Source organism: Pelodiscus sinensis, chromosome 1, assembly GCF_049634645.1.
Source record: "Pelodiscus sinensis isolate JC-2024 chromosome 1, ASM4963464v1, whole genome shotgun sequence".
NCBI classification, from domain to species: domain Eukaryota; kingdom Metazoa; phylum Chordata; order Testudines; family Trionychidae; genus Pelodiscus; species Pelodiscus sinensis.
In genome coordinates, this window is record NC_134711.1 from 335,547,098 (window position 1) to 335,560,211 (window position 13,114).

General features: G+C 48.4%; 1 protein-coding gene across 2 annotated transcripts; it reads right to left on the reverse strand.

The window, feature by feature from the left end:
- Positions 1 to 1,503: 1,503 nt before the first annotated feature.
- LOC142827785 (olfactory receptor 52M1-like) lies at positions 1,504 to 3,142 on the reverse strand. 2 transcript variants are annotated; one of them, XM_075923559.1, is made up of 2 exons: positions 2,013 to 3,142; positions 1,504 to 1,540 (listed from the first exon to the last, which is right to left on the reverse strand). In XM_075923559.1, exons 1-2 carry the CDS (start codon positions 2,972 to 2,974, stop codon positions 1,504 to 1,506), a joined length of 999 nt encoding a protein of 332 aa, XP_075779674.1. In that variant the 5' UTR covers positions 2,975 to 3,142. The 2 variants fall into 2 exon arrangements, with proteins under 2 accessions (XP_075779674.1, XP_075779665.1); XM_075923550.1 differs by lacking the exon at positions 1,504 to 1,540 and having other exon boundaries at positions 1,721 to 3,142.
- Between the last annotated feature and the right edge of the window lie 9,972 nt (positions 3,143 to 13,114).

The window sequence follows — 13,114 nt, forward strand, 5'->3', positions numbered from 1 at the left end:
AATTGTCACTAGTTCCTCTCTACTTGTTAAAATCAAACCTAGAACAGTTGTCCCATAGTAGCTTTCTCCACGTTCTGAAACAAACGATGTCCCCAATGCATCCCAAGAACATGTTGGACAATCTGTGCCCTGCTGTGTTACTTTCCCAACAGATGTCCAGGCAGTAGAAGTTCCCCATCACCACCAAGTTCTGTGCTTCACATTATTATGTTAATTGTTTTTAAAAAAAAGACACATCCACCTCCTCTTCCTGGTTCAATGGTCTAAAATAGATTCCTAACTTGTCATCACCCTTGTTTTTTACCCCTCCTAACCTAATGCAGAGACTCTCAACACGTCTGTCCCCTACGTCCATCTCCGTAACAGTCCAAGTGTGTATTTCTCTAATCTATATTTTTCATCTTCTGGGTCACCCCACTCCCTGTGCCTGAGAAGTCGGTTGTGTGACTGCTCCTGTCTGGGAGGTCAGGGACACAGCTTCCTCCAACATCTTCCTGTGCTCCCCAGCACTGGATTTTCCCCTTCTGAGTTGGCCCCTGTTCTAACTCCCCTGTACACTGGAACTGAAACTGAATCCCAGGGAAGCAATTCCCTGTGCTTTAATCCTTTTTTAGTTGCTCTGTAATGCCTAGCAAGCAAATACACATTACCAGATGTGCCTTCTTTATTTTGTTAATAAAATCACTTTTTTAAGACTACGATCTGACTCCTGTGTCCTTAGAAAAAGCAGGAGGTTCTGAGCACATGTGTTTGAGACTGAAGATCCCCTATTAAGAAATTACAGTTTGTTTCCAAGGTCATTCTGAAGGGAGTGCTAAAGAGCCTGGGATTACCCCATAGGAAGATGTTCCGAGGTATTTCTTTCTGGCTTTCAAAGGTGTTTTTTCTTTGTTTGCTTGTCTCATATTCACATTTCCTCTAATTGCAGGCATCTGCACTGCAACCATCGTCCTAGGGTCTGAGCACTTAAGGAAGTCAAGGGAAGGTACGGTACAATCAGAGACCATTCTGCCTTGGAGTTGGAGAACTTCTTCCCAAAACCTTGTCACATTCCAAAACAAGTGTCTCCAACAACCCCTCCTCCTTCATCCTGCAGGTATAGACTGCAGGGTTGGGTTTTTTTGTCAGAAAAAGCTACCCAAAATGTGCTCCACATTTTGCATAGCTTTTTTCAATTTTTTTTCTAAAAGGCTTTTCCAAACTTGGCCCATCTACACTGGGCCAAATTTTGGAAAATCCCCTTCTTTAGAAAGATCCCTTCTTTCTCATGGAATGAGGAAGGTAGGGCTTCTGAAAGAGCACGTTTGCACTTCTGCAAAAAAAGCAAATGGAAGAGCACATACATTCCCTGGATGTGGTGGTTTTTTTCTGGGATACCAGAGATATCCCAGAAAAATATACAGTGAAGATATAGCCTCAAATACTATACGTAACCAGTGTCTTTAAATGACTTGTCACAAGATGTCAGATCATACTAATAGTACAGATTAGTGGACCTCTTATTTATTTAATTTCAATTCTTTTTATAGGGATTATAGACAGTCTTCCTGGCAGCTAACTGCTAAATTATTTACCAACAACTAACATGTTCAAGAGCCTGAGCAGGAGCAGCTGTTATGAAGTTGAAATGCCTCTCTGGCATCTAGTGGGAGGCGAGCTAAACAAAACTAAATGAGCAACAGGGAAGGAGAAGAGAAGAGCAAGGGACATGGATGAGGCTTTAGACAGAAGGAACAGAGCAAGGAAGCAACCTTAGGAGACGGGATGGGGCAAAGGGTTTTTTTGGGGGGGTCTATAATTAGAAAGGAGGCAGCCCAGTGAAGTGTACGTTCCTCAGTTTGTCCTGCTGGCCCAGAACAATCAGGTCAGTGTTGGGTTTATTGTCTCTCCGATCATCCATTAAGTGATTCAGGAGAGAGAGCCAAGTTGGCTAACTGTGCAGATCAGTCTGATATCCCAAGATAAGAAGAATACTTTAGTTGCCTTTATCAGTAAAGAGGTGGAGCAGCCTGTCCCGGATCTGTTTGGTCCTCATGCCATAGATGATGGGGTTTAGCATGGGGGGCACCAGGATGTACACGTTGGCGACAAGAACATGGAAATACAGGGGCACATTTTGGCCAAATCGGTGTGTGAGGAAGGAGAAGAGAGCAGGGATATAAGAAGCTAAAATGACACAGAGGTGGGAGCTGCAGGTCCCAAAAGTCTTGAGCCGGGCGTCCTTGGTGGAGAGTCTGAAGATGGCCCTGAGGATCTGGGTATAGGACACAGTGATAAAAAACACGTCCGCACCAATTACCAGGAATGCGACAGAGAGGCCGTAGTAACTACTGACACGGATGTCAGCACAGGCCAGCTTCACCACAGACATGTGCTCGCAGTACGAGTGGGGGATGATGTTGGTTCTGCAATACGGCCACTGCCTTGCCAGCAAGGGATGGGGCAGAATGAGTATTATGCTGCGCAGCACCACGACCAGGCCAAGCTTGGCCACCACCCAGTTTGTCAGGATGGTGGAATGTCTCAGGGGATGGCAGATGGCCACGTAGCGATCATAAGCCATGGCCACAAAAATCCCAGACCCCATCACTGTGAAGCAATGAATGAAGTACATTTGGGTGAGACAAGTTGTGAAATTTATCTCCCTGGAATTGAACCAGAAGATGCTCAGTATTTTGGGCAGGATGGATGAGGACAGGACAAGATCGCTGATGGCCAGCATGCAGACGAAATAGTACATGGGCTCATGGAGGCTTCTCTCTGTCTTCACAATGAACAGGATGGTGAGGTTCCCCAAGATGGCGATGGCGTACACGGCACAGAAGGGGATGGCGATCCAGACATGGGCCATCTCTAGGCCAGGAATGCCCAGCAGGATGAAGGTGGAGGGGTTGGTGAAGTCACTTATGTTGGAATCTGACATGGGATAAGGCAGAAGTTTTGTACCTCTCAAGAATAACGATGTCTCCTCCATGTATTGTATGTTCCGCTGATTTTCTGCATGTACCCAGGGTCTAGGGTGATGGTTGCAGTACAATTTCCTAGGTGGAGAAACAATGTTAATATCAGACTCTAAAATCACAATAGAAGTCTGTTTTCATGGTTTAATCAGATCGGTCACTCTTCACAGATTGAAACATTTTCATTTTCATCATGAAGAAAAATGGATTATGCTAATGTCAATGCTATCTTGGAAGGTATTCCATGAACCAATAATTCCTGCACTTCTGGGACTATTTAGTTTACAGGCAAGTCAAAAAAGGGGGTGTATCCTAGCGGAGCACAAAATAAAATAATGGAACTTACTGTATTCAAACAGACAAACAGGGAACATTTCCCAAACAGAGGAGCACAAAATAAAATAATGGAACTTAGGCTACATCTAAACTGGCGGCTTCTTGCTCAAGAACAGCTGTTCTTGCCAAAAACTTGCCGGGTGTCTACACTGCACGCACGGTCTTGAGCAAGTAAATTTACAGTACAGCCTCAGAAAACAGGGCTTCTTCCAGAAGAATTTTTCCTCTCCCCATGAGGAATAAACTCTCTTGCACATAACGGCAGTGTAGACAGGCAACATGAATTTCTTGTGCAAGAAACCCCTATGGCTAAAATGGCCATCAGAGCTTTCTTGTGCAAGAGAGCGTCCACACTGCCACAGATGCTCTTGTGCAAAAGCACATGCCAGTGTAGACATGCTCTTGTGGAAGACTTTTTGCGCTAGAACTCTTCCGCAAAACAGTTCTTGTGCAAGAAGCTTCCAGTGTAGATGTAGCCTTAAAGTATTCATATAGATAAACAGAGAACATTTCCCAAAGAGTAACATGTACAGACAGATACTGTTTCAAAATGTTTAATTTCTCAACCCTGAAGCAAAATTTCAGAGAAACTGATGGGGACTTTCAACATAGACAGAAAAATTACATTTATTAAGAACAAAAGGTAATTGGCTCTGTGGATATGGGAAAGTCAGTGGATATGATAGACCTTGACTTTAGCAAAGCTTTTGATTCTTCTCCCACAGTATTCTTGCCAGCAAGTTAAGGGAATATAGATTAGATAAATGGACTGTGAGATGGGTAGACAGCTGGCTAGACTGTGGGGCCCAATGGGTAGTGATCAACGGCTCGATGTCAGGATGGCGGTCGGTTTGTAGCAGAGTGCCTCAAGGATCAGTTCTATGGTTGGTTTTGTTCAATATCTTTATTAGTAACCTGGATGAGGAGATGTGGAAGAAAACATTGTCCTCACTCTGAGTTTGTAAGCAACAAGTAAAAAACTGGTTCGGACGGGGGGAACTGCCCCCTTCCGAGGCAGATCTTCAAATACAAGCAATTATGAAGCAGTTTCTATACTGTCTATAAATATAATAACAATAACAATTAGTCTCCTTCCCATTACAGACACCAATGGCTAACAGTTATTTAGTTCCACCCCGATACTCCTTATCTCAAGGTCCCTACGAGAGTCAGCGTTCTACCCTTATCTCCGTATGGAGGCGAGAGGCGAAGGCAGCGTCTAATTACAGATCTCGCATTGTCAGGCCACAGACTTAGCCTGACTCTTGCTCTCTTGTTAACAAGACCAAGGTGGCTGCTCACAAATTCCCTTATTCCCTTTTCCTGCCTCCACCCGCATGAATTGCATTTTCAGCAAGTTTGCAGATGACACTAAGCTAAGAGGAGAGGTAAATATGCTGGAGGGCAGGGACAGGGTCCAGAGCGCCCTGGACAGATTAGAGGATTGGGCCAAAAGAAATCTGACGAGGTTCAACAAGGACAAGTGCAGAGTCCTGCATTGCAGACGGAAGAATCCCAAGTATTGATACAGGCTGGGGACCGACTGGCTACGAAGCAGTTCAACAGAAAAAGCCCTGGGGATTACAATGGATGAGAAGCTGGATATGAGTCAACAGTGTGCCCTTGTAGCCAAGAAGGCGAATGGAATATTAGGTGCATTAGAAGCAGCGTTGCCAGCAGGTCTAGAGAAGTGATTATTCCCCTTTTTCGGCTCTGGTGAGGCCTCTAAATGCTTCCAAGCTGACAAAGTCCCACAACCTGCCGGCTCCCCACCCCGCGGGAGGCGCCTGGGGTGGGTGTAACTGGGTGAGACGCGCGGTCAGAACGGACGATGTCATGGCTCCTCCTGACCCCAAACCCTCCGGAGCTCTCGATAAAGAAACCAGAGCAGGCAGGTGCTCACGGTGCCCCCAGCCAGGGCCAAGGAGCATCCAGCCCCACGGACAGTCTGACCCACAGCCGGACAAAGGAAACCCTTTCCCAGGATCCCTGCTGGGCCTGTGGAACTCCTTGCCACAGAGACACGGGAGCACAGAGTGGGGCCTGAGCAAAGCGATGCAGGAGGGGCAGTGTCTGGGCACTCACCCCACTGCCCCCCTGCGCTCTGACCAGCTCTCGCTGCCGGGGGAGCTTCCCCAGTGGGGCCTGAGCAAAGTGCTGCCCAGCCTGAGGGCTGGTTTGGTACCGAACGTCTGCCCCCCCCGCTCAGCCCGAGGGCCCCTGTGCTCAGAGATGCAGCCACCTCGGGGCGGAGGCAGCAGCCGGGGGGGAGGGGCACCCAACGATGCACATTTCCTCCAGGATATTTTGGCGGGAATCCTCCCCTGGGCAGGGCCTGGGATGTTTTGTGGCTCTGCAGAGCGCAAAGGGCCCAGACCGACTCTGCCCCTCACACCCACGCTGCCCTGGGGCTGGGGGGCAGGGGAGCCCTCGGCCAGAGCTGGTACCTGTGAGTGCTGAGAGGGACGTGTCTTCCCTGGGAGCCCCCCTCAGGCAGCCGCGTCCCCACCTCTCTCAGCCCAGCGTCTGCAGCAGCGTCCCGCGCCGAGTCCCGGCACAGAGATGAGAATCATTTATAACCCAGCTCCGTCCAGTCCCAGGGGGGTTCACTCAGCACCAGGGGAGAAGCGGCATCTGGATGCAAACAGGCTGGAGACAGGTCTTTCTGGGCGTCTGCTATTCCTCATGTAAACAACAATTAAGGGCTGTTCCCAAAGGGAAAGAAGAACTCCTGGGCCGAGGCAGGGAGGAACTGGAGTTTGTGAACATTTAACAATGTTGTTGATTAGAAATCAAACTAAGGCTAATGTGAGCTCTGCCTAGGGTCTGGTATGCTGTAAATGGCCAGGAGAGATGGGGAGTCAGGAGACAGATTTGGTGACAGATGACAGAGAGGAGAGATTATCACTTTCTATAGGTGACCAGGGCCGTTGCCAGGGAATCAGAGATCAGACACTGTCATCATCCTGGGCAGCACCTTTCATTGAAGGATTTCAGAAAAAGGAAAGTCACTATGAGTACATCATCATTACACTGAAAGGTAAACTGAGGCAGGGAGTTTTCAGTGGCAGGGTGACAGACATAGGGTATGTCTACACTACAGCACTAATTCGAACTAACTTAATTTGAATTAGTTAATTCAAACTAAGCTAATTCAAACTAACGCATCCAGACCTAAAAACTAATTCGAATTAGCGTTTTGCTAATTCGAACTAGCATGTCCACATTGAGTGGACCCTGAACCGAAGTTAAGGCTGGCCAGAACAGGTGCCGGCAGGGCATCAGGTTAGGACTTAAAGCGTGGAGCTGCTGCCTCAGGCTAGCCGAGGGCTGTGCTTAAAGGGACCCGACCCCCACCCCGGACAGACAGTTCTCAGGGTTCGCCGCTTGCTTGTCTACCTCGATGAGGGACAGCAAAGCAGTCCTGTCTTGGAGTGCCCTGAGTGCCCACACTCGGCACATCACAGCACTCGGCCATCAGCCCGGCTGCACTTGCCGCTGGCTGCCATCCGGGGGGGTGTCAATCGGGGAGCTATCAGGATCCAGGAGGCCCTGCAGGAGAGCTTCCACCCAGAGGACCCTGCAGAGCCACCCCAGTCCTCCCCATCGGGGTCTCATACCCCATTCCTCCCTCACCTCCTTCCACTTACCCCTCCCTAGCCCCCCTTCCTGATGTACAAAATAAAGCACACGGGTGTTCAAAAATAGAAACTCTCTTTATTGAACAAAACTGGGGGGGGGGGGGATTAACCTCTGGAGAGACTGGGAAAAGGAGGTGGGAGAGGGGAAGAGAGAGGATGGGAGAGGGGTGGGGGAAACCTGGGAGGAGGGAGCTGGAAGGGGGAAGCCAGGGGAAGAAGGAGGAGGGGAAGTATAAAACTATGGTACGCCATATCTTCAGTACTGTGTACAGATGTGGTCTCCTCACCTCAAAAGAGATGTTTTGGCCTTGGAAAGGGTTCAGAAAAGGGCAACTAAAATGATGAGGGGTTTGGAACAGGTCCCATATGAAGAGAGGCTAAAAAGACTGGGACTTTTCTGCTTAGAAAAGAGGAGACCGAGGGGGGATATGATAGAGGTCTATAAAATCATGAGTGGTGTGGAGAGGGTGCATAAAGAAAAGTTCTTCATTAGTTCCCATAATAGAAGGACTAGAGGACACCAAATGAAATGAATGGGTAGCAGGCTTCAAACTAATAAGCGAAAGTTCTTCTTCAGAAACCAAATAGTCAACCTGTGGAACTCCTTGCCACAGGAGGCTGTGAAGGCTAGGACTATAACAGAGTTTAAAGAGATGTTAGATAAAGTGATGGAGGTTGGGTTCATGGAGTGCTATTAGCCAGGGGGTAGGAACGGTGTCTCTGGCCTCTGTTTGTGGAAGGCTGGAGATGGATGGCACGAGACAAATGGCTTGGTCATTGTCTTCGGTCCATGCCCTCCGGGGTAGCTGGTGTTGGCCACTGTTGGCAGACAGGCTACTGGGCTAGATGGACCTTTGGTCTGACCCAGTACGGCCGTTCTTATGTTCTTATGTTCTAAGCTCAGGGTCGGGGGTCTCACTGGACCACCTTGATTTTCATGCACACCTGCTCCTGGGTTCGCATGTGGCCTTTGGTGGCCAGGCTGGCAGCTATCCTGCCCTAGACAGCCACTTTCCAGTGTCTAGTGCGGAGGTCGTGGACGTTGGAGGCCTCCCCCCAAACCTGGATGAGGTCCATGATCTCTGCACTAGAACAGGCGGGCATCCACCTCTTGCGGCCCCAGGCAGGTTCCTGGGAGCCACCAGCCTGGTCCCGGGAAGAGGCGGAGGGCTGGGTGGCAGCAGGTGGCTGGCTGGCTCATGCTGTGCCAGGTGTAGGGTCTGCTGGCTGGGTGCTGGCAGGCTTGCACCTGGCACAAGCACTGTAGCCAGACCGAGCCCCTTTAAGGGCTCCGGGGCTGGGAGGGGGGCAGACGAGTTTCCCTAGTGGTGCCCAGAGTGGCCACCAGGGCAAGCTGGGGAGGGCTAGCCTCCCACTAGTTCTAATTAAGTGGCTACACAGCCCTTAATTCGAACTACTTAATTCGAACTAGGCGTTAGTCCTCGTAGAATGAGGTTTCCCTAGTTCGAATTAAGCGCTCCGCTAGTTCGAATTAAGTTCGAACTAGCGGATTGTATGTGTAGCGCCTATCAAAGTTAATTCGAACTAACGGCTGTTAGTTCGAATTAACTTTGTAGTGTAGACATACCCATAGTGACATGATATTGAGGTTTAGCCAGCAGCCTGGGGATTAAGGGGTTAACTACATCTAGCCAGGTGGAGTGGCCAATAGGAAAGTAGGTAGGAATTTCAAACTGGGACCAAGGAATTTGGGTTTTTCCCTCCTTTGTCTCTGTGAATTTCTCTGCAGCTACAGGGAGGGTCAAGCATGTCTCTCTCTGTCTCCAAGAAACAATTCTTCACTTTCTGTAAGTAGGGTAAAGTTCAGATAAATCCATTAGGTTTTCTTGTTTTATGGTTTGGGTATGGGATCTGATGTCTGTGCACTTTTTAAATGATGTTTTGGCTTTTTTTTTGTAACTACGTTCTATGCCCATGGAGTTTCTCCACGGCTGTGTCTAGACTGCATCCCTTTTCGTAAAAGGGATGCAAATTAGACGTATCACAATTGCAATATGAGGGATAAGGGATCTTTCAGAAAAGGCTTTATTTTCCAAAAGATCCGCGTCTAGACTGGCACTTTTTTCCGGCAAAGCTCCGAGCCGGAAAAAAGTGGCAGCCATTTTTATGCAAATGAAGCAGGGGAGATTTAAATCCCCACTTCATTAGCAAATGCAATACGTCTAATCTACATCCCTTTTACGGAAAAGGGATGCAGCCTAGACACAGCCATAGAGTTAGAAGAGCCCTCAGGTGTCATTGAGTCTAGCCCCCTGCCCAAAAAAGGGCCAATCCCAACTCAATCATCCCAGCCAGGGCTTTGTCAAGCCGGGACTTAAACACCTCTAGGGATGGAGATTCCACCCACTCCCTAGGGAACCCAGCCCAGCGCTTCCCCACCTGCCTAGAGAAATAGTTTTTCCTAATATCTGACCTAGACCTCCCCCACTGTAACTTGAGCCCATTGCTCCTTGATCTGCCATCTGTCACTACTGAGAACAGCCTCTCTCCAGCCTCTTTGGAACCTCCCTTCAGGAAGTTGAAGGCTGCTCTCAAATCCCCCCTCACTCTTCTCTTCTGTAGACTAAACAGACCCAAATCCCTCAGCCTCTCCTCACAGGTCATGGGCTCCAGCCCCCTAATCATTTTGGTCACCCTCTGCTTGACCCTCTCCAATGCGTCCACATCCTTTCTGTAGGGGGGGCCCAGAACTGGACACAATACTCCAGATGTGGCCTCACCAGAGCCAAATAAAAGGGAATAATCACTTCTCTAGATCTGCTGGAAGTGCTCCTCCTAATGCTCTGGCTGTCTTTTTAGAAGGCTGATGCTAGGCCCTGCTCAAAGCCTTCCTCTAATCCAATGAGCCCCTGAAGGCCTGCCTAGAACAAAGCACTCCCAATTCACACTTTGCAAACTTTTCCAATTACTGCTCTTTTCGAACTGCCAAACATACAAACAAATGCTCACAGACAGACAGACACTTCGATAGTCACCCCACCAGCTCACAACACAGCCCCCCCACACTTACCTGAGCTCCTTTTGGATGTTCCCCACGCAAACTCTCCTAATAAAATAAAATTAATGGAGATTGCCTATTTTCTAGAACTGGAAGGAACCTTGAAAGGTCATTGAGTCCAGTCCCCTGTCTTCACAGCAGGACCAAGTACCATCCCTGATGAATTTTTGCCCCAAATGGCCTGCACAAGAATTGAGCTCACAACCCTGGGTTTAGCAGGCCAATGCTTAAACCACTGAGCTATCCCTCCCCCTTCCTGTTGGCTGCTGCCTAAGTGTCCTCTCTCCATCATGCCAAGAAGGGTCTGGACTCCCACTCTGACAGGGCTGTCCATTGGTGGTGTAGGGGGGAAGGCAGAGGAGGGGCTAAAAGGGGCACCCTGAAAATTCACCACCCTCTACCAGTGAACTAGCTGGCGTTTGTTTCTTCTCACCCCTAGGAGGTGGGAACGCTGGAGCTCCACTTCCGCTCCCACTCAGACACCTGCCAACAGGGCCGGCCACAGACTTGCTGGACACCTGTGGAATATGGGTGTGTGCTCCCAGAAGGGGTGTGGCCTCAGGTGGAAGGGGCGGGGCTGTGCTGCCTGGAGTGCACCACACTGCCCCCTGCAGGCAGCTTTCAGAATTCCATGGTGTGAGCGCTGCAGCTGGACATGTCAGGGTTCCCAACCACAGAACAATGTTGTCAATGCTGGGCCTGATGTTTGGACATCGGCTTGTATAAGCTCACGTGGTACCTGGTATCCTTCTACATGATCCGACAGCCCAGGCTCCAGGCTGTTAACATGACCATGCCCTGAGGGAGGGCGCACTGTGTGGAGGAGGAAGTGCCAGGAAGTGCTGAGGGGATGGGGGTGAGTCTTGGTTTCTCTCCAGCAGGGCGATGTTTCTAGGGGTGGGAGAGGTGGAGCCCAGCTCCTGCCCTGCCGCTGAAGGCAGGGTCTCCTCAGAGAGGCAGGAGTGCACCGTCTGACAGGGAGACCAATGCCCAGGGGCCAGCTCAGAAGGGGCAAATCCAGTGCTGGGGGGCACAGAAAGATATGGGAGGGAGCCGTATCCCTGACCTCCCAGACGGGAGCAGTCACACAACCGACTTCTCAGGCACAGGGAGTGGGGTGACCCAGAAGATGAAAAATACAGATTACAGAAATACACACTTGGACTGAGATGGAGATGGATGTAGGAGACAGACGTGTTGAGAGTCTTTGCTTCAGGTTAAAAGGGGTAAAAAATAAGGGTGATGACATGTTAGGAATCTATTATAAACCAGTGAAACCGGAAGAGGAGATGGATGGGTCTTTTTTAAAAAACAACTAACAAAATCATGTGAAGCACAGAACTTAGTGGTGAGGGGGGACTTCTACTGCCCGGACATCTGTTGGGAAAGTAACACAGCAGGGCACAGATTGTCCAACACGTTCTTGAAATACGATGGAGACATCGTTTGTTTCAGAAGGTGGAGAAAGCTACTAGGGAGCGACTGTTCTAGGTTTGGTTTTGAGGAACTGGTTGAGAAGTTGAAAGGGGAAGGCAGGTTGGGTGAAAGCCGTCAGGAAATGATAGAGTTCAAAATCCTAAGTAATGGTAGAAGGGAGAACAGCAAAAAAGACAATGGATTTCAGGGAGGCAGACATCAGCAAACTCAGAGAGCTGGTAGGTAAAGTCCCATGGTCAAGCAAGACTAAGGAAAACTGAATGAAGACAGTTGGGAGTTTTTCAAAGGGCATTATTAAAGGCATCAGGGCAAACTTCCATTGAACAGAAAAGACAGAAGATCAGGCAAGAGACCACTCTGGCTTAATCAACAGTCCTTGAATAATCTAATTATCACAAATGAGTCCTATAAAAATGGAAACTAGCTCAAGTTACAAAGGGAGAATATAAAGAAATCACATAAGTGTGGGAAGCCAAGATTAGAATGGTGAAGACTTAAATGAGGACAGTCTAGCTAGAGACATATATCTGAAGCATGAGGAAAACCAAGGCCTGTGTAGGCCCATTGCTAAGTGAAGAGGAAAAACAGTAACAGGAAATGTGGAAATGGCAGTTGTGAATGCTGGAGAAAAGGAAGTGGGTTCAGAAGTTAAGAAAATAAAATAAAAGTTAAAAGTCTTCAAGTCAGTAGGGCCTGATGAAATGCATCCTAGAATACTCAAGGAGCTGCTAGAGGAGGTATCTGAGCCTGTAGCTATCATCTCTGAAAAATCAAGGAAGTCTGGTGAGACTAGAAAAGGGCAAATCTAGTGCCCATCGATAAAAAGGGAAATAAGAACAACCCAAGAATCTACCGACCAGTCAGCTTAATTTCTGTGGCAGGCAAGATAATGGAACAAATAATTAAGGATTCCATTTGCAAACATCTAGAGAATAATAAAATGATAGGTAACAGCCAGCATGGATTTGTAAAGAACAAATCATGTCAAACAAACCTGATTGCTTTCTTTGATAGGATTGCAAGCCTGGTGGATAAGGGGAAAGCAGTAATCATGGTAAACCCTTAGTAAAACGTTTGATAAAATCTCGCATAACCTTATCTATAATCAAGAGAAATATAACCTAGCTAGTGGGTGCATAATTGGCTGGATAACTGATCTCAAAGACCTGTTTTCAATGGATCCCAGTCATGCTGGAAGAGAATAACAAGTGGGGTTCTGCAGAGATCAGTTTGGGGACCAGTTCTGTTCAAGATCTTCATCAATGATTGAGACAATGGCAGAGAGAGTGCGCAATAACGTTTTGGATGATCCCAAGCTGGGAAGAGTTGAAAGTGCTTTGGAGGACAGTCTCAGAATTCAAACTGGTCTGCACAAACTGGAGAAATGGGCTGCAGTTGATACATTAATTTTTTACCTAAAACAACGTGGTTTGATAGATATACTTGGGCTATCTGCCCAGGAACTAAAACTGGTGCATTGTCCTCCCCATGTTGAGGGAGGTGCTGAAGAGGTTCTACATTGATACTGGCCACATGTTTGAGCAGGTTGGGATGGGAGAACTCTGGACTCCTAGGCTGAGGACTCGGGCACCGAACCTCTCTGGGGTCCTAGCTACTCACAAGGACACCTGGTTTTAGCTAACGCAGACGTGGGAAAGGGAAAATGCTGAGGGTGCCTCCTCATTCTCATGTACATGCCAATTATGCTGTGGGGAGGGGAT